General features: G+C 33.7%; 2 protein-coding genes across 2 annotated transcripts in view; one reads left to right on the forward strand and one right to left on the reverse strand.

Moving 5' to 3' along the window:
* On the reverse strand, nt 1-16,611 carry Rchy1 (ring finger and CHY zinc finger domain containing 1). The gene is made up of 9 exons (XM_027939750.3): nt 16,199-16,611; nt 11,167-11,286; nt 10,320-10,435; nt 5,717-5,795; nt 3,577-3,621; nt 3,412-3,470; nt 3,296-3,322; nt 2,247-2,367; nt 1-643 (listed from the first exon to the last, which is right to left on the reverse strand). The coding sequence occupies exons 1-9, from the start codon at nt 16,286-16,288 to the stop codon at nt 515-517; spliced, it is 786 nt and encodes a 261-aa protein (XP_027795551.2). The 5' UTR covers nt 16,289-16,611; the 3' UTR covers nt 1-514.
* Nucleotides 16,422-27,815, forward strand: part of Thap6 (THAP domain containing 6) — a 14,798-nt gene continuing 3,404 nt past the window's right edge. Inside the window, exons 1-4 of the mRNA XM_027939752.3 lie at nt 16,422-16,520; nt 17,419-17,521; nt 18,865-19,072; nt 22,612-22,737. Coding sequence (XP_027795553.2) covers nt 17,442-17,521; nt 18,865-19,072; nt 22,612-22,737 — 414 coding nt within the window. The 5' untranslated portion in view covers nt 16,422-16,520; nt 17,419-17,441. The remainder of the gene's footprint in view (nt 16,521-17,418; nt 17,522-18,864; nt 19,073-22,611; nt 22,738-27,815) is intronic.

Below are 27,815 nucleotides of genomic sequence, written 5' to 3' on the forward strand. Positions count from 1 at the left end.
TCTTTTGATATAATTTTATTAGCATTTATTACATCAAAATTCACTTAGAGGATCCTAAGGACTCTCTTAAAAAAATTGAAAGCATAGATAATTAGGTTTAAACAATTAGGTAGAACTTATTCTCATTATAGCACAGCCCTTAAAGTCAAGAACACTACTGAGAATTAAGTGCAGTTCTATCAATTCTGTGCACACAGTGTCACCTAGTTCCATGAAAATATAACATACTTCTATGAATATGTATATCAATGGCAAACATCATTGGCTTCCAAACAACTGACACTAAAGGAATTTCCAATCAAAACACAAGCACAGAGGCTTTCATCCAATAAAGAGCTATGATAATTCTATAAAGAGACCCTGAATCCATAAGTACTTGTAATATGATTTTATGCTGTGACACTAGTACAAAACACATCAACTCCAATGCACAGATTATGACACAGTATAACATCAGCCATTGAGCTTTTTTCTGTATCACAAAAGCTGAGTTTTCCAGTGAAGTATAGGCTGTTTATTGCTGATCTAGTGAAATTCTACGTCCTCCAGCTTGAGCAGTATTGTAGGATTCACAGATCTTACATTTCATGCCTAAAATATGGAACTGGACTGTAGATCGTCCATTGCAGTCATTGCAGAGAATCTGAAAAGTGAAGAGATGAATTCAAGGTAAGTACTTTAAATGTGATTGACATAAGTGGCATTGTCTGCTTATAACAATCTCTTGACAAGCATATTAAAGATGCAAAGATACACATACTTAAACATTTCCACAAGTAGAAATCTTTTTTTTCACTGAAAACTCTAAAAAAGTATTAAAAACTTCAAACTTAGAAAATGAAAATACAGTGCTGGGCATAGTGGCACAGGGCTGTAACCCAGCTGCATTGGAGGATGAGGCAGAAGGATCACAAGTTTTAGGCCAATCTCAGCAACCTATCAAGACCCTATCTCAAAATAAAAAAATAAAAATAAAAAATTTTTAAAAGGAGTGATTTCTAAAATTGAGCAGAGACAGGAGACTCTTGTCTCATCCCCAAAATGACAATAAAACACCCTTTAATAAAATTCATCTCTTTTGGTGCTAAGTGACCTCATGAAAAATTAGGCATTAACCTAAAAACAGATCAATATCACCACTACGCATTAAAAGCACTCATTTCAGTCATACCATCATAAACAGAAAATTTCCAAATTTGCTTTAAATTATAATTTGGAAAACTATTCTTTTAAAAATACTGTCTAAATGTGGAAAGATTAGTGGTTTTCTAGGCCTGAGGAGCCCAGTGACTACTACTGGAAACAGGATTTCTTTGGGGGGTAATAAAAATGTTCTAAAATTATGGTGATCTTTGTACAATTCCATGAATATACTAACAAAGGAATGAGGATGTACATGAATTATAACCTAACAAAACTATTATTTAAAAAAAAAATATCTACATGAAATAGCACACTTCAGCCTCTAGTAAAACATCACATGATTCTCACTAGTCTAAAAATGATCATCTTTCACTGTCTTAACAATTCAATTTCCCACATGAATTAAAAAACTTTCCAGAGTGAATAAAATTTTTAAAAATTGGTTTTATTCTTGTGTGAGGAAGTATTTTATATGTGCCAAAATTATTAAAGCATCAGAAAGCAATTTAGCTTTCTCATTCTGATCTTTAACTCAATACTATGCTAAGAACAGACTAGTAGAGCTGCACATCTCAATTAGTAGAATAAAGATGGTCATTTTCTGTAAAGCAAAAGGCATAGAAATACTTCTTATACTTTAGGTTATAAGCTAATTAGTTAAGACCAAATAAAATAAGACTAAGATAGAATAAAAAGGGTACTAAACATCAAAAAACAAAATTTAAACTTCAAAAATCAGAGAACATGTTCTCCTTCAATAAACATTTGAAATAAATACAAATAAAAATGAAAATAAAACATCAATGATCCACCTCTATCCAGTTTCATTATTGACTGGCAGGTAATGTGCAAATAATTCAGAATAAAGTTTTTGCCTGCCATCTAGTGTTGGGAAAAACCACACAAAGGTATTCTTAGGACTTTTTTCTTGGGTTTGAGCTCAACACAACTAAAATTTAAAAATCATTTTGTCCTTCCCATTAATCATCACAATGCAATTTATATCAAAGTAGTATTTTCCAGACAAATCTAAGTAAAAGGATAAAAATTTTTAAGAGTATCAATAAGAAACCTGAAAAGTTTTAAGAACTGATTCTACTCACATCCACAGTCATGTTCTGATATTCTGATGGCATAGGAGTCTGTGCTACCTCATCATCCAGCTGCCTCCAGTACCGAGTCATATCTAAAGCAGAGTGCATACATAAAGGACATCTGTAACCTCTGGAAGAGACAGAAAAGTTATTTTCTGAATATTTAATGGAGGGTATTTCAACTTGAGCATATAAGAAGATGCAAGCTAACTGGCACATAAGCCATCCAAGATAAGGCATTATTCTATAAAATTTATTCTATTTCAAGAAAAATCTCTTTAGGAACCCTTACGTTATAAAAGCTTTAAATTAAATCCAGTATCTTACAGTATTTTTAAACCCTAAGTCTTTTTCCTCAGTTTGCTAAAATGGAGAGAAATCAGCTCACAGTCTTTGTAAAATATATTTCATATACTTAAAAACATCAGTCAAGCTATTCCTTAGTTAAGCAACCTCAGGTTCTTAATACAGTCAGGCAAGGAAAAGACTGTATTCCCTAAAAGATATTCAGATCATATTATTTCCTTTCTAAAAATTTGAAAAAATGTTTCCTTCTGTTTGGCTATTAAATCACAATTTCTGATCATCAATTCATAGAACCAAAATACATTATACAGTCTCTTTTTTCCTAACTACTTCTCATACCATTTTAGTTCCAGTTTTAGATAATTTCTTTACCAATTTTCTTTGCAGTTTATTACTAGACCAATACAATAACCAAACAAAAATTTCAGCAACATTCCTCAGTGTCTTTCAAACACCATGAACAGACTGTGTTTCCTGATAAGTATACCTACATAACAAGAGATATTTATCTCAAGTTGTGGAAGAAGATAAAGCATAATAGAGACGATAGAGACATGGGGACAAATGTGTAGCTCTATATCCTCCAAGATGCCTTACCTGGTTTAACACTATTCACCTACTTACTCATGTCAATTTAAGTATATGCCATGCCTAATACAGTGTGAATAGCAGTCATGTCTGCCTACCTCCCTACCCCCAAAAGCACACACAAAAAAGACATCTCACAATTACTTAAAATCTCAAATACGCACTCTTTCAGCATTTCTTCATAGCATGTTCTGAAAGAAAAAGTAATACTGTTTCAGTAAAAACAAAAACTCTCTTCACTATTTTCAAATATCTTTGAGGGAAAAGAAAGTTATTTTACCTATGTAAAAGATGTCCGCATGGCAAGACATGAGCAACAACACGGGATGTGTGAATGTCCTATAAAGAAAAAAAATGTTAGTGCTTGTTTGATGACAATATAAACATGAAAGTATTCTAAATTCAAGAAGGAAGATTTCCAAAGTGAAAAATATTTTAAGCTTACCTCCAAACATATTGGACAATTCTGCCGGGAAACATTTTCAATACACTGTTTTAAAAGAGAAACATTAACAAAAGCTTAAATAGATAAAAATGCCAGATATAATAGTAGTAGTAATAATAAAAATGATAGAATCAACTTGCTAAAAACAATAGGTAACCCTAATTCACATTTCTTGTATGTCAGATAAAATTAATAATTCCTTGATTTTCACAACTATTTCAGGGCAGACACAATACCTAAAACAAGGAAAATGTTCAATAAATCTGCACTATTCAGAGTACCTTCATTAAAAAGATAAGGAAACTGAATCAGGGAATCAAGTATTACTTACGCCCAAGCTCCAAAGATAGTAATGTTTGGAAATTTTCTATTTTATATGTGTTTTACTACAAAGTAACTGCCCTAAATTGGTATGCTAAGCCAATAAATAAGAATATTTATAGTACAAATAATAGCTCATGCTGAGATTTACTATACGCTATTTGTTAAGTAAAGTACCGCATAAACTCAATTAACTCTCAACCCTAGATGATACAGGTAAAATTATAACTTCATTTTATAGATTAGAAAGGCCTAGAGAAGCTAAGTAACTGACAAAGTTGCACACTTAGGAGGCGGAATTAAATTTGAGTCCCAGGGAGACTGACTTCAGAGCTTGAGTTCTTAGTTTGGTAAGGCTTAATGTCTGATTACATGAAGAAAGAGAAGGGAAAGCATCACACCATCCCTTGCTTTTAATGGAAGCACCTGAAAAGAACTTACTAACATACAGGCAATACAAGATAACTTACCAAAAAAAAGAACAAAAAAATCATAAAAGAAAATATGTATAGCTTTTTAAAGACAATGGAGTATAATGCAGAGTAAAGTCCTCAAAATAATAAATTTTAAATCAGGAGACTGTAATCTCTGCTCTAACATTTATGAGCCCCTAAAATTTTAGACAAGCCACCACTTCTTTAGTCTTATTTTCCTTATATATATAAAATAACACTAATAGATATTTCATTTTGTTCTAAAGTGTACTTCACAGACATTTTAAGATCTCTGCAATCATAATGTATCTGACAGCTTTGAGTTGATGAAATGTAAAAGATGCTGTAAGCATGCAATGAATTGGTTGTGTGCACTTACACAAACTCTACACAGGCTTTGGAGCATAGAACAGTACCACAAGAACACAATCTATAAGAGGCTATCAACTTCAAATTCTCTCCATTACCTTATCTAGCTCTCACTCTAAAATTAAGTTTATAAAGCCAAGTTCAATCTTTAACAAATTCACTATCTACTAATCATGTACCTTAAACCAGGACTGAAAATCTTGGAATTCTTCTTTAAAAGCCCCAGTTCTTTTCCCCCAATTCCCTGTTACCATCTCCTACATGTTCATTACTCATCTTTATTATTGAGGCCAGGTACTATCTAAGATTATATTTCTACAAGAACTTCTTTTCCTTGTCTTCTACTGAACCTAGTTGAGTGCTAAGCGAATTACTTCAAATACTTTCTTTCCAATCTCTAACACACGCACACAATGTTGATACTCACTGTTCTCCCTTATCTGGAATTTCCTATACCTGTAAAATATCATTTATACTTCACTCCACACCAATTCCCCATTCTCCAAATTCATATAGTAGGTAGAATCAGTACTATAAATTTAAGCCTTTATTAGATAGTTTTTAAATAATAAGGGAGAGCCTGGGATTATAATAAAATACCTGTATCCAGATTTAAAATATTTGTCTTAATTATGGAAATATAAAAAACTTTCTAAATTTTCATAGAATGTTCAGTGAATAGGTTACACTACTCAGTATTTTTCCTGTAAATCACAAAAGCAGCACCAATGATCAGAATCTATAAACCAACTTAGAATTTATCAACATTATGCTAATAACTGGCCTCAGCAGTTATTATTATTATTTCTTACACTACAGAAAAGAAATTGTACAACATCATATGTTCAGGTGTATATTTTAGAATACCTACTTAATACTGCTTTTTTAAAACGTAACATATAGAGTTGTACTTGCTAATATCTGAAAATTATCATACTTCCAAAATATATTAGAATTTAAGCTGATTTTTAAAAACATTGCAATATTTTAAAAATTATGCAAACTGAATTATATACCTTATGTTTTCCTTGAAGATTCATAGCTAGGCATAAGTTACATTTCAAACAGTGGAAAAAATCTTCCTTTGGACCAATCCTAACAAAACATATGAAAGCCAAAAGATTAGATTACTTTTTACTACAGTGACAACCTGAGGAATACAGGGTAAACCCCCATCTTGCCAATGTCCCTCTCCAAAATTTAGCACTGTAAACAGAATGGTATCTACCCTTCAAGGCTTTCTCTTTTCCCTATAAAATGAACTTATAGGGAGAAAAAGAGGTGTGAAAGATACACACAATTTGCATTACACTCCTTACATAAATAGATTCTTTCCATATATGCTGTTCTACAACTTTTTTACTTAACAATTTATCCTGAGGATTATTTTACTGTCTGTATAAAACTACTTCATTCTTAATAGCTACAAAGTATTAACATGGTATGGATATATGCTAAATTTTAAGAATGTTCTCTTATTCATATAATTCATAATCTTTCGCTACAGTGATACCATAAACACTCTTGTCCAGATAACACTTAGCCTACATTTTGATTATTTTTTACAAGATTCCTAAAAATGAAACTAGTGATTCAGAGGGTATTAGATCATTAATTGTGATGCAGTCAAACTGCTCCAAAACGGCAGTACTAATTTACATTTCCACCAACTGTGCATGATAGCATCCTTGGATCCCATAAACTCACCAGAACTAGTTACATATATAACAGCCTTTATAAAATATGCAATTTTAATTTATGAGAAAGAATACACTTTAATGTTTATGAACCATTGGATTTTTTCTGTAGATTATCTGTTGATATACTCTGCCTATTTTTTTTATTTTACTGGAGTATTTGTCTTTTACCAATTCAAAGAAGGTCTTTACACAGCCCAGATATTAATCTTTTTCATTTGCATTTGTTATGTTTACTTTTCTGGTCTCATCTCTTTGTCATACAGCCGTTTCTCCCACCAAACCCCAGACAGGGTCTCACTATGTTGCCCAAGCTAGCCTCAAATTCTTGATCCTCCTGCCTTTTTCAGAAAACTCACTTCAATTGCCTTAGCCTCCCAGCTAGTTGGGACTACAGGTGTGTGTCACCATGACCAACTACAGTCATTTTTAATTCCCACGTACTAAAAATGGCATCAAATGTTTCCCTTTTACATCTTGTGCTTTCTGCCTATTATTTAGGAAAGACTTCTGTAAACTACAAATTATAAACACATCCTCCTTTGCCTACTAATACCTACAGCTTTTCATTCATTTATTTTTCCTCAGTCCATTTGAGATTTGTTACATATGGTCCAGATGACATTGCTAGTTGTTCCTACATTTCTATTCTCTGCTCTTTCATGATAATAGAACATTTAGCTAGGCACTGAGCTTTTCGGAGTCATCCTAAATAAAGGCTATTTTCTAACCTTTTTGGAGGTTGCAAACAGAAGAGAAAAACAAAATTTTGTGTGGTACCCTTAAGAAGAAAGGGTTTGCCTTCCCCTCACCTACCCACTTTCCACTGGTCAGAATATAAACCATTAGACTATACAGGCAAGAAAATGTCCTAGGGACACAAGAACAAGAACATGTTAAAAAAAAAAAAAATACTGGGCTCCTGTTAACTACATAATTTAGACATTTCCATGAGAAATAAACCTTGCTTAAGCCACTACTGTATGTTTCTTTCACAAGATGCTAAAACTACAATCTAATGAAAATACAGAGTTTTAAGAGTCAATTTTTTGTTTCCAAGAGCGGTGAAGAGTTTTGCTGAATGATATTTCAACCACAAACAAAGCAGAGTGTTCTCCTTGAGAACACAGTGAATTCATGCAGGTTGAAGCTGCTAGCACAAACTGCTTCTGTTAGGCATTTGCAAGCTCTTCTGGGCCAGCTCATTCAAAGCCCAGTTCAGCCCTTTCACAACACAGTGCAGGCACAATATTTAACGTGAATTAGCAAGAGAACCTTTGTTAGTAGGTCACCAAATTTGGGGGGGAACAGGAAATGTTAAGGGGATTCCTTCAACAAAGTTTTATTGAAATCCTTTTGTTAAACTTTTTCAGAAAATTAACTTCAATTGCATTTGCCCACTCCCAAAGAACAGGCAATTAGCAATGGCACAGATAATCAATTATCCTAATACTCTTTCCTCTGATTTAAAATGTCAGTTATTCATAAGCATAAATGTGTATCAGATCTTTAAATAAAAACGTAAGAATTCATACACTAATGAGATTATTTTTTTAAGTTATGAGAGGGTTTCCAACAATGCTGCAATTGCACAAGTATCTTTTACTTGTCTTTTAATCGTTTTTATTTAAAAAACAATAGTAATATTTTGATGGTCTCCTCACTTCTGAAAAAAAGAGTATTTAACAGTCAATTTTATTTAATTTTGCTCAGAGTATCTTTTAGCAAATTTTTAAAAAATCAAAACAAGAATTCTACAGCTCTTGGTGAATTTTCATTGTGCTATCAGCACTCACAAAAAACAACTGCAGAATAGACATTTCAAAGATTTTTGAACGATGACAACAGATATAATACCACCTAAAATACCCACTTGAAGTGACTAAAACTTGAGTCACACAATTTTATAATAGTATAAAATATGAAACATTTTTATTTGAAAATTTCTTAGGTACTCTACACTTTTAACTAGACATTACTAATTATGTTCCAGTGAATGTAAAAAGGACTTTATAACCAACTATTAAAACCCTAAAAACTCTTTGAGAAAGGATGTAAATTAAATTCAGCCTTTATCAAATCTTTATAATTGCAAAAGCTTTTATCATACAACATCCAGTTTATTGTCATACCACCCCAAATGTGCCCAATCTCATCAACTATACAACATCCATTCTGTACTCTGGGACAGTTGTTTTTATAATCAATTCTATTTTAAAGATTAATAATTTATGACATTATTGAGATCTTCTGAAGAACAAGGAGAAAATGTACTTTCTTGAATAAGCTAAATTCATTCCATTTTGCAACTACCATATAGGTTGCTGAACCCTTTTATAAATTTGATTTACGGGATCTTAATGATCTTATTTTTCCTATACCTTGAAACATTCTGATATTTCAGTATCCAAGTAATTTTTTCACACTACTTATCAACTTTTCTCACTATCCCAACCAAATGACTAAACTGGGAAGTATGGTTGGAACATCCAAAAGAATGATATACTATTAAATTAATCACTACTGTAAGATCAGTTTGTTTTTGTTTTTTTCATGCTGTGCTGTATCACTATCAAGAAGGTATTAAGAGTCTGGACACAGTTGAAAGATCAGAATTTTTCCTTTTTCACCCATAATGGCAAGTAGAAAAAAAACCAACAGAAGAAATTTTAGACACAGAAAATAAATGCAAAGAGGCAGATATCAACATTCTAATCTGGGGTTTCTCTCCACCGCTAATATTTTGGGCCTGATAATTTTCTTAGTTCGGGGTGGGGGGGCAGGGGGACAGTCTGTAACTTGCCAAGGTTGGCCTCAAACTTGCAATCTTTCTGACTCATCTCCCAAGTCACTGGGATTATAGGACTGTACCACCATGCCTGGCTAGAACAGAAAAATGTTGTGGCAGGAAACTGTCTCATCTTTAGCAGCATCTTTGGCCTCTATTCAATAAATGCCATGGTATCGCCCCATTCCTAGATGTGACAACCAAACAATGTCTCCAAACATTGCCAAATATCCTCTGAGGGAAAAATCATTCCCAGTTGCAACCATTGCTCAGGACTCTAATAATGATGATAAAACTGATGCTCTAATCAATAAATCAGATTATGGTTTTCAGATGATGATATCCTAGATGAATAGTCTCAGGAAAGGAGAGAGGCTAGAGATACAGCTCAGTGAGAGAGCACTTGTGTTCCATGTGCAAGGCTCTGGGTTTAATCCCCAGCACTCTCCCTCGCCCCCTAAAAAAAAAGAAATAGAGAAAGAAAAGAAATGAACCACGTATTTCTACGAACAAAAGAATATATTATGGCATCCTCATCTAGTCATATTATTTATTAGGAAGGACTTCAAATCACAATTTAATAGGAAGAAATTCAAATCACAAATATTTTGAACCAATAATACCATTTCATTTTGCTAAAACTACATGATAGTATTTTCCTATCTTTTATGTTTTTACCCAAAATTTACTTAATATGGTTTATAAGTGGTCGAATGCTGAAGACAGATATGTATGCAAAAGTATTTAGAAGGAAACAAATAATGTTAAAATGAAAAAAAATTCATAAAAAAATTTCTGCAATTAGGGAATAAAGAACACATTTTATGTCCCAATGTTAACTATATTTAATATTCCAAAGTTAAAATTTAATATAGCTACACAGTAGTTGATGGGAAAATTAAATGATCATTACAAGAAGAGGCATGATAAAACTTTTTAGAATAATGTAACAGATATATAAATATAGGTAAATACAGAGATAGATATCAACAGAAAAAGATATCAAAACTCACTGGACACTTCAAATAAATGAATTTTATCAGATGTAAATGATATCACAGCAATGTTGATTCTAAAACATCCATTGCCCAGGTATATTAGAAGTATTAGAAAATAATATTTTACACACAGTACCTACAAATTCCACAGTTTTCACAATGATACTGCTTCTTATCTTTGTCAAACAGATGGCAAATACTGCAATAATATTCTCCAAACAATGTGCTACACTCTTCACAAGTCTGTTGTGCCTAAAAAAGACATAAGTAATTTAAAATTAGAGTAAATTTCAGAAAGTCAAGAGTCATGTTTTCTCTCATGTGTGAAAACTAGAGAGGAAAAAGGAAAGAAAAAAAAAAGTAGGGGCAGGGGATCTCATGAAAATCAAAGGGAATGGAGGCAGGAACAATGGTGGAATGAGATGAAAATCATTACCCTAGGTACATGTATGACTGCACTTGTGGTATGACTCTACATTGTGTACAACCAGAGAAATGAAAAGTTGTGCTCCATACATTCTGCTATCATGTATAGCTAATTAGAATAAATATTAAAAAAAATAGAGAAAATTCAAATTGCTGATGATCCGATCACCTGGAAAATCACTGTTAACTTTTCAATGTGTTTTTTTATCATACACTGTACAAAAAAAAAGAGAGACCAGTAGAATAGAAGAAAGGGATGGGGGGGGGAATAATAGGAAATGATATATTGTTATACCATAAGCATTAACGAATATGTAACAATGATTTCACCAGTATGTATAATTATAATGGACAATAAAAAAATACAAAAAAATTCACTAAAGTATTTTGAACTACTATTTGAATATCTAGAATTTGTTGAAGATTAGCTTCTTTTAAGTTTTTAAATATCTAACATATTGCTTACTCCAAGAGTTATGTCTAAAGTCTTATTTGCAATTTTAGTAATATTTTTCAAATCTTTAAAAAAAAAACAGAAATATGACATAAAATCTTACATGTTGAATTTTTTCACAGTTTATACACTGCACTTCCTTTACTTTAAAGCGGTCTAGCTGATGATCTTCATTGTTATCATGACACAACCGGCAAGTATAAAGCTTGTCACAGCAAGGCGCCTAATACCCAGGGGAGAGAAAGAGACATAAAAAGCAAGAGAAGACATGTTTACTATGAAAAATAGAAAATTTCTTACTCCTCCTGGAACAATGTCAAAGAGTACAATCAATGGATCAGTTGCTTGGTTTCATTGTTTCTTGGACTATTTTATTTTAATGATTCCCTTCAATATCTGTATGTTTGTATAAAGTTAAAAACACTCTTACAACACAAGAATTAAGAAGGATGAAAATACCTAGATTGACAATCTACTAAAAACAGTAGTCAGGCTACCCATCTTGGACATGCATTTACATACTTCAACCCCTACACATAGAATATTATACTTTTGTTTCACTAATATTCATTAATCATCAACTATCTACCTAATACTGCAGATGCAACAAATAAAAGAGCTCTTATTTTCAAGAGTGGCAAAGACTGCCAGTTGTCCACAAAAAGCTACTCTTTCCATCCTGGACACATGAAAACCCAGCTAGACTACAGCTGGATCACGCAGACATAATACACCCTAAAACATGGAATGGTGACATTCAACAAAGCTTCATCACTAATTGGGACCACTCATCTTGAAATTGTTAAGCAGAAATAAACAAACTTTTTTTATTCTTTAAACATTATTGTTGGGTTTTTTCATTAACTTCACCCTAACTAGTATATAAAGAGATTTTCAGGGGCTGGAGTTGTGGCTCAGTGATATTGCACTTGCCTGTCATGTGTGAGGCACTAGTTCGATTCTCAGCACCACATATACATAAATAAAATAAGGTCTGTTGACAACTAAAAAATATTTTAAAAGAGAGAGAGAGAGAGAGAGAGAGAAATTTCCAGATCAAAACTATATGTAATCTTGCTGGCTAACCAGTACAGGCTAACCCGGTACTATACTATAATCTTGCAGATCCTCTCACTTCTGAAGACTTCCTATGCCATGATATAACCACAACATAATTCATTCTTTAAAGATTTTAATACTTGACTTCCTTTTTTTTCCAACACTGTTCTTGTCCTCAATCTTAGTGATCTACATCCTTGCAAAGAGAATCATTCCAATAGCCTGAACTCTCAATTCTTTGCCTTCCTTACTTTCAATGGCCTAGTCCTCCAACCCTCCTCACAGAGAGTTATACCTCAGAACATTGTTCTACAGGGTCTCAGGATGCCTTTATCCTCTTAAAAATTATTAAGGATCCTAACATGCTTTTCATGTTAGGATTATGTCTTTGATATATTCAAGTGACAGGCTTTAAATTTTTTTTTTTTTTTTTTTTTTTTTTTTGGTACCAGGGATTGAACTCAGGGCACTCAACCACTGAGCCACACATCCCCAATCCTATTTTACATTTTATTTAGAGAGAGGGTCTTACTGAGTTGCTTAGTGCCTCACTTTTGCTGAGGCTGGCTTTGAACTCAAGATCCTTCTGTTTCAGCCTCCCAAGCCACTGGGATTACAGGCATGAACCACCACACCCGACTAAAATATTATTTTTGAAAAAATAAAAGTAACAAGTCCATTACATGTGAGACAAATAACAGGCTATAATGAAAAATAACTATTCTTTCCCCCTAAATAGCTGGATTCACATATCTGTTTCTGCATTCAATCAGCTGTAGTTGAAGCACATGAAGAAATTCTGGTCTCATACAAATATGTAAGTTGAAAAGTTTTTTAATAGCCTTTTCAGAGAATTGTGGATATTCTGATACTACACCAAAACTTAATAGCTCTTAAAGGTTGGCAGTAACACAGAATCTGAAATAATACCAATAAAATTTTCCTTCTTTTCATTAAAATTCATTATCTATCTTGCACTTGGAATTAATATTTTACCCATGCACTGGTCATCTGGAACACACCAGTTCACTTAGTTATGTAGATCTTCCAAATTTCACATTTCACATGCAATCAAAAAGTCACATTTATGCTGGCAATATGGCTCAGTTGTACAGAGCTTGCCTAAGATGTATGAGCCTCCAGGTTCAATCCCCAATATTGCAACAACAACAACACACAAAAAAAAAATCATTAAAAATCTTTAGGTATTGGGAAGCTTTCAAGCTCACAAAAGCTAATAAGAGTTTTCTAAAATTCTAGTTTTTGCAAAAAGCTTAAATTTTATCACTGGCAACAAATATTGTCAATTGTTTTTCTTGTATTGAGTCTTGACTCTTTTGAGACTGTCTACCAAATGCCAAAGTCTAAATAATCAGGTTTTTTTTTTTTCCAAGTTTAAAAACAAAAAAGTTGTTTCATGAAAAAAGCAACTAGCTCACTTCACAATCCAATTGCACAAGAGCTTCTTCCTCAAGACAACCAAAGCACTTGATAAAAACCTTCCTTTTTGTCAAAAGGGCATTTTTTAAAATGTGTAGTATTAGTTCAGTACCACAGTCTGATTGATGCACAGGTGCTAACAATTTTAATCACTGCCTTTCCACCATAAGTGCAAATGTCAACACACTGAAATGAACAATATTCTAGTGTTCCTTAGAAAGTAGTTTTGTCCTCACAGTCTCAAGGTGGTCCATTCTGTCCATTCATTACACTCTGAAAACCACTGCTTCAGAACAAGGGCTATATCTTCTTTACATTCAATTTCAAGCATGAAAATCTCTAACCACTACCTTCTCTTTCAAAGTAACTCCAAGTCTCCCCTTTTGTATTCCCTAGCTCTCTCCTCGCTCTTCCTCTACATGTCTGCCAAAATCAACCCGAGTTAAATTCAACTCTTTCCTACTCAACCTATATCAGAAGCAGCTGACCATGGTTAGAGAAAAACCACCAACCACCACACTGTCTGGTCTCCTTTTTAAGTCAAAAACCACTCAAAAAGTAGAATCTTACTACCAGTTCCTTAGTTAATCCCCTCATTCTTCTAGAGTCAAAGATCTAGGATCTAGATGATCATTTCATATCTTCTCTCTCTTTAAAACTCTAACACCTCTTCCTCCCTCTTAACCCTCTGATGATGACCTTGTTCCTTCACTATTAAACAGAAGTAATCAAAGGAAAACATCCTTCCAGAACTCTTATCAACCAACTTAATATACTTCATCCTCAGCCTTCCCTTCCTTTACAAAGAATCTTTAGTCAATTCATTCTTCAATCTAAAGTCAACCTCTCCACTTACGCAATTTGGCTACTCAAAGACAGTACCCTTATGGTTTTCCCTCTTCCTCCTGGATTATATTGTTCTCTACTAAATTATTTTAAAGAATATACAACATGCTGTATCATCTCCTATCTTGAAGTGGAAAAAACTCCGATCCCTCAGCTTTCTTCAATATAGAAAAATTTGAAGAATGGTCTGTGTTATTTTCAGTTTCACTTCCATTCTCTCTTATACCCACTCCAGTCAGGCTTTATCCTGATCTCTCCATTACAATTCTCTTGGCAAGATCACCAGTGCTGACCTCTTTGCCAAATTCAAACATTAATTCTCAGTTCTTATCTTACTCAAACAGCTCCACTTAATCGAGTTGATCATTTCCTCCTTGAAACTCTTCATTTGGCCTCTGCTATTTAAGGAAGAGGAGGGGGAGAAACAACAAAGTTCATGACACTTGCTCAGAGCCAAGAATTTTAGTGCTACAAAATTTAGATTCAGTTATGTTGTTTCTTTGGAAAGGTTCAGGGCAAGATATTAAACATTAGGTTTTAAACAACAAGTATGAAAGAAGACTAGAACATCTTAATAAAAATGTAATCAGAAGGATAGCATTCAATTTCCTTACACATCTGATGAATGACCAACTTTGAAAAAGCTTCAACCAGTGCAGTACAACAATGATCACCAAACTATAGCCTACATGGGTTTAGGCTGTCCTCACAAGCCTGAGATTGCCACTTGCTTCTAATTACTGTGATCGGTGATAAGCAGAGTTGATTGGTAAAGTGAGAATGATGTGGATATTCATGATGGTGGTAATTAACACGTACTACTCACTCCAGGAATGCACCTACTATACACTACACACACACACACTTTAATAGGTAATACTCATACTTTTTCTAAGATCCCTACTTTACATGCTAACTAGCTCAAACATCACAGAAATATTAAGGGGCAGAGATAAGACTTGGGGATAAGGCTGCAGGACTCAAGCTTGCTTTCTTTTGGAGGATGGGGTTGCTGGGAGCTGAGCCCAGGGCCTCCTTGGCCTCACGCATGCTAAGCACATGCTCTAGTAATAAGCTACACTACCAGCCCAAAAGCTCAGGCTTTCTTGGTAAAATCTTTATACTGCTTCTTCCAAGAAAAATCATGAAACTTTAGTTGGATGGGTGCCAATTTAAAAAGCTCTAGATTGACTAAGACGTCTTCTCAAAGTAAATAGCAAAAATAACAATACATTCTAGGCACTTTTCTATACCGAATTTCCAATTTAATGGTAACCACATGATTTGTCTTCCATCTCACACATACTGTTTCTCATTGACAGGTTTGGGCATAGGCACTGACTCTAAAATGAAGCTGGCAGGCTGTAAAGTTTCTTTACTCCAGGAATTGAAATTGTATTCCGATTCTCCACTTGCTTATCCTCGTTTCATCATACACTTGAAGGGTGGTTCTGGAGACAAGCCTGGTTCAGGCCTGACGCTGCCTCAGTCTACTTCCAACAGCAAAAGACTCACAAACCCATTGGTAAAGTAATTTCGTGTAAGCCCAAGGTCTTGCCAAACAATAAGGGCTTTACTTGCAAAGTACAAAAATAGAAAAGAACCGTGGGGCTTATGGTCGCCCTGACAAAAACGTTCTCTACTAGTGGAACCTAGTTCCAGATGAAGGCGCAGGTATCCTGACAAACAGCTCAACCTCAAACAAATCTTAAGCCTAACTGCTTTGCCCATCGCTTCCCCAGCCTGACCCAGCGGAAGCTCGTCGGAGAAAAGCCCACTGAAGTCGTCACCTTCAGGAGACATCCTCTGTCATAGTGCTCGCAGCCCCGCTGCCCTCGCTCTTGGCTGCGGACGCCATCTTCTTGCGCAGTTGCCGCCATCTCCTCCACCTCCCCTCACACTCCGCAGACCCTTCCCCCGGGTGGAAAACCACGCCCAGAGAAGAAGCGTCGCTCGGATCCCCCTCCCAGCCGCAGCTGACACCAGAATAGATATGGCGGCCGATCACGTGACCAGGGGCAGCCGGATTTCCGGTTCCCGGGGCTATGGGGCGGAAGCGAAGGGAGACGCAATCTCCGTCTTCGACATTAGTCGTCGTCTTCGCTGCTAACGGTAATAACTCTTAGATTAGCTCTTTTCCCTTGGCATCGCCGCCCGCCCAGATCCCGGGGCGTAGTTCGGAGCGAGGAGGACCGCAGCGGCGCAGAGACGCCTGGTGGCCCCTGAGGAAGGGACGGTCTCCGGCCGCATCGGCACCTGTGACTTGATGGCCCCTCCCTCTCACCCTCGGGCGGCGGAGCGTCTCGAGAAAGGGGCGGAGCTCGGCCCGTGGCGGGGCCCAGAGCTCGCTGCTGATGGACTAGAGCTGCTGCTGCCCCACGTTCCAGTCCCTTTTCTTGCTGTTTCATTCTTTCAAAATATGCATTAGCATTTATCATGTGCAGGTCACCAGCCAAGACGTGAGGACAAAAAGTGAAAAACAATAGGCATGCCTGCTGTTCCTTGATGGAACTGACAGCGAGTGGGGTTAAAAGACAATCAGAAAATCCCTGCAGTAATGTAAGATTTTTAATTTGGAGAAGTAATGTAAGGAAAAGTGTGTATTCTGAGAGATCTGATGTTAGAGGGGATCTGCCTTAATCCAAGTGTCAGGGAAGATTTCCCTGGTGAGGCAGACAGGAGCTGAAAGATGAGTAGCAGATAGTATGCCAGGAGTTAGCAAAGGCTTAGGGCAGACAGACTCTGGGCCTGTAAGGAGATAGAAGGAAAATGTATATGTCTACAAAGATGAAATCATACTCTCAGGGGATACAGATAAATATGTTCTATTAATAAAATGCCAAGCCCTTAGAAAATTTTATGAGCAAAGTTGCAGGCAGGTGTTGGATAAAAATACTTGCCTTTGGCTTTCTTATATGATTTCTTGTTTCCTGGAATGTATTGGGAAAGGTAAATATGTTCCCCTTTAGCTTTAAAGTTACTAACTCTTACTATTTTAATTTTCTTTCAGTTCTGTTATGAGTTGCTAAAATCATGGTGAAATGTTGCTCAGCCATTGGATGTGCTTCTCGCTGTTTGCCAAATTCCAAGTTAAAAGGACTGACATTTCATGTGTAAGACTGCTGTAGTTAAGCCAAGTTCTTTTGACTGTATTAAAATAGACTGTTCTACTTAAGGCTTCAGTTTAGAACTTTAGTTCCCAAGTTCTTTTCTTTTTCTTTTTTTTTTAATATTTCTTTAGTTGTTGATAGACCTTTATTTATTTATACTTGGTGCTGAGAATCCAGTGCCTCACACATGCCAGGCAAGTGCTCTACCGCTGAGCCACAGCCACAGCCCCCAAGTTCTTTTTAAATAACCTTCTAGTTAAATTTGACACCTGTACACTTAAAAGTGTAAATTATAAGTAATTTAGTGTAAAAGTTTTAAGATAACCACCAAGGTATCAGAGACTTCAACAAATATCATCAAACTCATTTTTACTAATGTAATTATTCTGTTTAACATTGTATTTTCTTTAAAGAAGTTTGATGTTTACATGTAGTTTACAATCTGAATGAAGAATCTTAGCTTAAATATATTCTTTTCTATTTAGAAATAGATCAGGCATAGGTTGTAAAATATAAATGTGAGTTCAGAGTGAGTGTTCTTAACTGCATTCCAGAATAAACCAAGATGAGCCATATTTAGTATTTTAGCCATTCCTCTGACAGCCATAGGAGAGAAATATAGAATTTAATAATTGTTCAGTTCCTAAAGGTTTATTTTGCTGCTTTTGTGCCAAGCACCATACTGTTTTTCTAGAGAAAGAACTGCTAGCTACTTTGTTAGGTATATAGAAATAATAAATAAGTATGTATACCCTGGTTTATTCCAAAAAGATTTCAACCAGCTTAGAAAATTGGGAAAGACAAAATTATTGGCCTCCAATTCTCTCAAAATATTTCTGATCTACAGAACTTAGTCCTGCAGCTAGCTGTTCTCTGGATGCATTCGCTAAGCATTTATGGACCTGCTCTATATTAAATTCTATACTAAGCAATTTTCTAATGCTGACAGAAGAGTGAATGTAAAAGGGCCCTATTCATGGGAAATAAATTCTGGATATTACTTCAGATAGGAAAAGACCCAAGTGATATTCCTTATCATCTATAGATGAAGAAAATTCTTCAGTTGCAGATCTTACTATAAGGTGCTAAATATCCATTGGAACTTTTCTTCCATATAATCTCAGAAAAATTAAAATGAAGTCCATTTGGCTACAGAATGGTTGGCAGAAAAATCTGGATATTAAAACTTAAGTTACACAGCACGAATCATAGTTTCCTGAATATTGCAATTCTCAAGAGTAATAACAACCTAAGGAATCAGTTTAGCCACATACATAGAAGACAGATTTAATTCGGGCACATATCAATAGTGTTTGTTTTTAAAATATTTTTGTATTTTTTCCTAGATTCCCCACAGATGAAAATGTCAAAAGAAAATGGGTTTTAGCAATGAAAAGACTTGATGTGAATGCTGCAGGCATTTGGGAGCCTAAAAAAGGAGATGTATTATGTTCAAGACACTTTAAGAAGACAGATTTTGACAGAAGTGCTCCAAATATTAAACTAAAACCTGGAGTCATCCCTTCTATCTTTGATTCCCCATATCACTTACAGGTTTGTTTACAAGATGCTGCTTGTCATCAGCACTCACTTTCCATGGTACCTTGAAGAATTTGCACCACTCTTTGCCTACGTTTTTATTGTTTGCTTATTCATTTGAAGCACATTTTGGGGGGTTTTTAAATTTACAGAGGGCAGCTTTAGCTTTCACGATATATGGTAAGAATATTTTATCAGTAGCCACTCATAAATATTGGTTCATTCCTATAATGTGGTAAAGTGAACTAACTTTAGCAATTGGCATAACTCTTTGTGTCTAAAAAGCAGGGGGTTAACTTAAGAAGGTTGAACAGAAATTCCAAATTAGCAGTCCTCAAGAAATCAAGAGCTAAATTACTTAACAGGTCCAAAGTATACTTCCATGAGCAGCCACTACACAGAAATTTAAAGCCTGGATAGGACAAAAGAAAGAAAAAACAGGAGAGAAGGATAAGAACAGAGAAATAAAGGAGAAAAGAGGTCAAGAAAAGAAAATAGAAGAACATTTTTGTCTCCGTGATTGTGCCATGGGTTAGCTGCCTCCTCCCCTCAGTATCTCTCTTTACATAGATACCTGAGAATGTACTTACTTCCAAAAAGTATGGACTGACTGATGGATTCAAATATGGAAAACTCAAAGAAGTATGAAAGGTATTTCCTTCCTGACAGCTAAAAATATTATCCAGACATGCACCTGCTCCCATGCAGTCTTGGTCACTCTCTAAAGCTGGTTACATTCATCCTGAGTGATTAAGTACAGACTGCCTCACTTTCTTCCATGTTAGTAAATGTACAAAATCTTATGCAATTTGCTTTAAAGATTTTTCCTACCAGCAAAGTGTCAGCTAGCTATTAAGATAATAAATAAGCCATAAGATGCTAACTTTCAAAGATTATTTCTTATAATAGATTTTTCATAATAGGAATTTACATAAAGAAGCAAAAGGTTAAATAAAAAGAATAATCAGATAGTTCAGAAATAATAATGTAAACATTTGGATGTGTAGCTTTCCAGTCATTTGGATGTATGTTTTGTATAAACTCATCTATATTTATTTAGATAATGTTATAGAATTTCAGTGTCCTTTATTTGCTTATTTTATTTTGTGTTTTTTACATTTATATAGTGTTTGCTGTTTCAGGGCACCATTCTAACCATTTTACATATATATTAACTCAGTTAGTCCTCAACAGCCACATGAGGTAAGTGCTGTTGTTATTCTCATTTTATCGCTTTAGGAACCTAAGACCCAGAGAGCTGGAATGCCTCCTGTAGAGTTACACAGCTATAAAACAGCAGAGACTAGATTTGAAAATATACATTTGAGTTCTGGAATTCATTCTTTAACTACTGTTCTCCATGATATTAAATACTTTCCCAAACAATGGCTTTCAAACTTTAGTCTACATAAGAGTAATCCAAGGAATTTTTTTAAAATACAGACTCCTATGGCCCACTCCCAGAGAACTTAATTCAGTTTCTTTGGGTTGAAGTCCAGGCAACCGTACTTTTTAACAAGCATCCCACGTGATTGTACTGCAGATTATGATCCCATTTTAAGAGAAATCTATGTAGAATATCATTCTTTTTAATTTAAGTTACATATGTGTATGTGTATGTGTATGGAAAAATGAACACACTCTAAATGTGTAAATCACCAAGTTTTCACAGAGTAAATATACTCATCAAGCTCCCCTCAGACAAAATACAACACAGAAGCTTCCCTTATGGTCTTCCTGAATCACTATCCTCTCAGAGGTAACTACTATCCTGACTTCTATCATTATTGGTTATATAAATGGAGTCCTACCTACAGGTTGTACTCTGGCTTCTTGAGCTCAATCTTTTATGTGATTCATCTATGTTGCATGTGATATTTGTCCGTTAATTTTTGTTGTTATATAGTATTCCATTATATTAATAAACAAATTTCTCCATTCTGTTGGTAAACATTTGAATTCTTTTTTTCATTTTGATGCTATTGTAAATGCAACCGTGAACATTTTTGTTCAGGTCTTTTGGTGGATTTATGTACACATTTTTTATAGAATACATGTGTAGATACGTCTGTTAAAAATGAGACTTGCTGTATCCTGGGATGTGTATGTTTAATTTAAATAGATATTGCCATAGTTTTCCAAAGTAGTTTCACAAATTTACAGTATCATCATATAAAAGTTCCTTGGATTCCTCTTGCCAATATTTGGTAGTGTCAGCTTTATAGCTCATATTTAATGACCATAGAGCAGTTAATCCTGCATATAGGCACAATAGTTTATATAATCAAGCCTCACTATTGCATATAGGCTATCATGTAACAGCAGGGAAATGAATATTATTGAAGTGAAATTTTTATTCTTATCCTTATTTTATTGAACTAAATTCCTGGAAATGAAGTTAAGTCAGGATTACGTAGGTTTTTAAAGCTTTGCTCTTGATACATATCTACAAAGACTCACTATAAAACTTACACCAGCCTACTGGCTATGCCAGTGTGTCTACCCCCCTCAATTCTTAGTATAACTTATTTTATTAACCTTTGTGAAAATTTGATAGGGAAAAAAATGAAATCTTAATGTTTTAATTTATCTTTGAATGTTGGTTATTTCTACATTTTTTTCATGTGTTTATTAGACATTTATATTTCTTATATGAGTTACTTATCCAGGTCCCCTTGTATCTTTATCTTTTTCTAAGCTATTCTTTGAAAACATTGAGAATATTAATCCTTTAGCTGATATCTATGTTGCAGCTACCTTTGTTTATCATTAGTTCTGATTATGGCATGTGTTTATTTTGTTTTGATTTTTCAATTCAGACTTTTTTATATAGTCAGTTGAATATAATTTCTTGTGTTTTATGATTTTAGCCTCTATCTTAAGATGATATAAATATTCCCTACATTTTGCGGGGGGCACCATATTGTTTAACCTTCAAACAACATAAGAGGTGACAATTTCTGATACCAAACCATTCAAGTAAGAAGAACATATTCCCTACATTTTTATAGTTCCTCATGGTTTTCCTTTTTACATAAATTTTCAGTACATAGAATTTCATTGTGGTTTGTTGTATATAAAAGATATAACTGCTTTTCTTCAGTCTAACACTCTCCCAACTAAGTGATTTCAGCACCCTTTTTGCTTTTCTTAACTGCTTGATTTTTACAATGTGATTTATAACCTTTTTGTACTTATTTAGAATGCCACTTTCATCCTAAAGGCATTTATGAACTTGATCTACTTCTAGATTTTTCTGTCTAGTTCTAAGAAAGCACACTATTTTAGCTATTATCACTGTGTATTGTGTTTTTATTGGCTGGTAGAGCTCATTCCTTCTCATCACTCTTCATTTTTTACAACAGTTCGTTTCAAGATGAACTATCCCATTGTTTTCAGGAAGTCCTTTTAAAGTAATCTGAGTGGAATTTATTGACTTCTAAAAGCAATTTTCCATGAAAATAAATGTATTTTTTTCACTACACAAAATTAAGAAATAAGAAATTGAGAAAACATAGACTGTCTCAGTGATTGTTACTAACTATTCTTAACAGGAGAAAAGAGAAAAGATTCATTGTAGAAAAAACTTCACCCTCAAAACCCTTCCAGTCACAAACCACAGTCACCAGCTTGTTGGTGCTTCCTCATGTATTGAAGAATTCCAATCCCAGTTCATTTTTGTAAGTAAAATTGCTTACTGAACTAATGTTAATACTTTCAAGATGAACGTGTCCTATCCATTAAAATCAGACTTTTTCAGAATCTTGGCAAAAACTGGGGATTTAAGTGTTTCCGTATTTTTTAAATACGTAATATCTCCAAATAATATTGCTTCCCAGGGCCATTGTAATTTATATGTAGACAGAGCAATGTAGAAGTAGTTAATCCTTTGGTTACATAAATATGTAACCAATTCAAAGAATGCTCTCACAGGGATATTTCTACCAAGAAAATAATTCTTAAATATATGTTTTCTGTACGGAAATATCTAATAAAAATAGCTATGTCATTAGATTTCCTTGGGGGGGGGGAGCCATACACATATAAAGATTCAAGCTTACATTGATTTATTTGTTGCCTTTTTATGTTATAGTCAGATCTAGAATATAAATTTGTCTTACTATAGCTTTATAGTAATTCTTAAAACCAGGCAGTATTAGTTTTTACACTTTATTCTTTTTCAAAAGTTATTGTAGCTATCATGTATTCTTTTTAGGCATTTTTATGTGAGTTATAGAATTACTTTGTAAATTTCTACAAAAAAAAAACTGCTAGAATTTTTACTAGTTTTGTGTTGATTTTATAGATCCATTTGGGAAGAATTGACAATAATAGTCTTTCAACACGTGATCTCAGAATATCTCCATTTATTTAGGTCTCTCAGAGTTGTATTATATTTTTCAGTACATAGGTATTCCACTTTGTTAGATGTATCCCTTAGTATTTCTTTTGGATGCTGTTATAAGTGGCATTTTGTTTTTTGCTGCTAGAATGTGGAAATATAATTGATTTTCCTGTATTGATCTTGTATCTAGCAAACTTGCTGAACTCATTAATTATAACAGGTTTTTTGTAAAAGTTATCAGATTTTATAGAGATTAACACAGATCATCATATCTTCTGTGATTAAAGAGCATTGTAATTCTTCCTTTCTAGGATGCCTTTAATTTCTTTTTCTTGCTTTATTGTACCACCTCGAACCTCTTGGGCTATGATGGATATAATTATTAAGACCTGATCTCAATGCCTTCTTCTTGATTTTAGGAAGAAGGCACTTATTAGTCTTTCACTGTTAAATGTGATCTAGCTATGTTTTTTATAAATGCTTTTTATTGGGTCCAGTGCCCTTTCGTTCCTAGTTTGCTAAGCAGTTTTATCAGAAATGGTTTTCAAATGTGAAACCAACCTTTTATTCATGGAATAAACCAAGTGGTGATGCATTATCCCTTTTATATATTGTTCAAGTTCAACTCAATATGTTAAATTTTTAATTTTTTTTTTTTTTTTTTTTTTTTGGTACATACAGGAGAGAGATATAACCTGTAGTCTTTTTTTTTTTCTTCTTCTTGTAATATATTTGTCTGGTTTCAATATTAGAATATACCTCAAAAAATGAGTTGGAAATATTGCCAACTTTTTCAATTTGCTGGAAAATTTTGTGTACAGTGATACTATTTCTTCTGGAAATATTTGATATACTCTTCCATTGAATCTGTCTAGACTAGTGGTTATTCTTTATAAGGAAAGAAAACTTCTTTAGTAGCTGTGATTTCCAATGAATTTATCTATTCATCACAGTTATTCATAACATTTACTTATTACTCCTTTTAATACCTATAAAATCTTTAGTGATGTCATATCTCTCATTTCTGATCACTTTTGGTAATTTATTTCTGTTCTTTTGTGTTATTGATCAGTCTGCCTAGAGATGTAACAATTTCATTGACCTTGTCAAAGAACTAGCTTTCATTTTCTTTCTTCCTCACTGATTTCTATTCATCTCTGTTACTTCCTTTTTTGTACTTATTTTAGTAAAATTCACATCTTTCTAGTTGAAGTAGAAGCCAAGTTCATTGTTGAGTCTTTTTTTCTTTCTAGCGTAGGTATTTCATATGATAATTTCCTGCAGTATTGCTTTAGTGGTATTGATTACTCCAAAGCTATGGTGTTCCACAAATTTCTTTGTTTTTCATTGTCATTTTCAAATTATATTTTAACTTGTTATTTGAACCATGGGTTATTTAGAAATGTATTATGTAGTTTTCATTATTGAGAAATTTACCAGATATCATTAATTTCTAATTTAATTCTATTATGGTCAGAAGATGTACATTGTATAGGTTGAACATTTCTAAACTTATTGAGATGTATTTTATAGCCCAGAATATGGTCTGGCTTGATAAATGTTCTGTGTCCATTTGCAATGGATGCTCATTCTGCTGGTGTTACCTGGAATGTGCTATAAGTTTCAATTAGGTCAAGGTGATGGATGGTGTTGTTCAAATCTTCCTAATTCTTACTGAATTTCTGTCTGTTTTATCTGTTTTTGAAAAAGGGATGTTAAAATCCTCTCAGATAATTGTGGATTTGTGTAATTTTCCTTAGAAGTTGTCAGTGGTTTTGTATGTTATACTTTGCAGTACTGTTATCAGGTATATAAACATTTAAGATTGCTATGTTTTGATAAAATAAGCCCTTTATATTTAAGAAATGACTTTCATTATATCTGGTAGAAGACCAGGTCTGAAATTTACCTAGATAATTTAATACCCACTGTAGCTTGCCTTATTATTGTTGTTCTTGTTATTTTTGAAGTGCAATATTTTTAGGCAGGATACACTTTTGAATCTTGCTCTTTTTATAAAATCCAATCTGATCTTCTCTGCCTTTTTATTTGGGTTATTTAGACTATTTTTACTAAATGTGATGATTGATATAGTAAAGATTAAATCTGTCGTTTTCTTATTTCCTATTTGTTCCTATTCCTTTTTTCTCCCGTTTTCTTCTTTTCTATCCTCTTTTGGATTAATTCAGTAATTCTTATGGTTTTATTTCATCTTCTTTTTTCACTCACAATCTGTAATTCTTTGTTTTATTTTAGTAGTTGTTTGTAGGTTTGTAACAATACATCTTTACCTTATCACAGGCTACATTCAAGTAATACTGCATTTACATGTAAATATACATATGTGTGGATATGTATATGCATATATATATGAATATTATTATAGTATACTTGCAGTTCTCTCACAGTCCTTTTGCTGTTGTTGTTTTTACCTATGCTATAAACTATGCACTGTATTGTTACTATTTTTGTTTGAACAATAAGATATTTTTTAAAGATATTTTTTAAAAAATAAGAAAAAAATCTTATATGTTCATGTAGTTCCCATTTTCAATCCATTATATAAGTCCGTATTTCCATCTGGTATCATTTTGCCTGAGGGACTTATTTTAACATTATTTATGATACATGTATGCTGGTAACATTACCTCAGCATTTCTATGTCTGAAAACATCATTTTTAATCTTCATTCTTGAAAATTACTTTCACTATATATTTAATTCTGGGTTGATAGTTTGGGGTTTTTTGTTTTTAGAGCTTTTAAAAATGTTATTGCATTGTATCCTCATGTGCATTTTTTCTTTTTTAATTTTTTTTAAGTTTTTGCTGAACCTTTATTTTTTAATTATTTATATGCAGTTCTGAGAATCAAATTCAGTGCCACACACATGCTAGGCAAGTGCTATACCACTGAGCCCCAACCCCAGCTCCTCACATGCATTATTTCTAATAAAAAAAAAAAAAAAGCTCCTATTATATTTTTTCCTTCCTTTTTTTTTTTTCTTCCTCCTTTTTGCCTTTTTGCTCTTCTTGGTTTAGCTTTGTCTTGGTTTGTTTCTTGTGCTTGGGTTTGTACTTATTTCTTGAGTTGTTGAAGGGTTTTTGTTTTTATTTTTAATCTGAGCTCATATTTTCTATCAAATAGGAAAAATTTTGGCCACAAATATTTCTTCTTATCCCAACTTTCCTTCTCCTTTGGGGGAAATATATATATATATTTGTTTTTATATATTTATTTATTTATATATTTATTTATTTGTATATATTTTTATTTATTTATTTATTTATTGGGCTATCTGGAATTGTACTACTAGCTGTTCTTTTTTGTTTTGTTTTTTTACTATTACCTCTTTCTCTCTCTCATCCATTCTCAGTAGTTCCTTTTGTTGGATCTTCACATTCACTAATCTTTTCTTCTGAAATATCTAATCTGTCACTTTCTCCAATGTATTTTTCACCCCATACATTGTAACCTTTAACCAGGGATGTTCTATTTGAATCTTTTATACATCTTTCACGTCTTTACTTTTTTAATATATGTAATACAGTTTTTAAAATAACCTTAATTCCCTCCTGTGCTAATAATTAACATTTATATCAATTCTGAGGTTCTTTCATCAATCAGTTTATCTATTAATGTGGCTAATTTTTTTTTTTTTTTTTTGCTTGTTTATATACTTGGTAAATTTTGTGTGCTGCGTGGTGTGGATTTTAATTTTCTGAATGCCAGATATTTTTGTATTCTCTCTTCTTGAGCATTATTTTTGAATACAGTTATTTAGAAACAGTTTGGTCCTTTCAGATTTGTTTTTCTTGGCAGGATTAGAACAGTGTTAGTCTAGGACTATTCATTATCCATTACAGAGGCAAGATCCTTTCATGTACATTACTCAGTGTTCCATAAATCTTACAGTTTCGCATCTGGCTGCTGGTGAATAGTATCCATACCCTATGAGCTCCTTGCACTGTAATATTTTCTGATTGTTCTTTCCTCACCCTTGAGTAGTGTTCTCACATGCATGTACTTATCTTACTCAGCACAGTATTCATGGTGAAGCCTCTGAAGATCTCCAGAGTTTTCTCTCTGGGAGGCGTTCTCCTTTCTAGTACTTTCTTCTTAAATTTTAACCACCTTGGTATCCCTGGATATTTGACACTCTCTCCTCAACTCTGTCTGCCAATCTCTGCATGGGTTTCCCCTCCTTATACCGAGACCTACAAACTCAAAAAGCAATAAGCTGGAGCAATCATGAGACTCACCTCTTTGTTTTTCTTCTGTCCACGATAGTAGGATAACTTCCTTGCCCAACATCAATTAATCTTCAGAACTGTCTTTCAAGTCTTTTGGCTATGCATTGTTGTTTTGGGGTAGGAATCAATCAACTCTTTTACTTCATCTCGGCTAGAAGCAAA

This window comes from Marmota flaviventris, chromosome 7 (assembly GCF_047511675.1).
Source record: "Marmota flaviventris isolate mMarFla1 chromosome 7, mMarFla1.hap1, whole genome shotgun sequence".
NCBI lineage: Eukaryota > Metazoa > Chordata > Mammalia > Rodentia > Sciuridae > Marmota > Marmota flaviventris.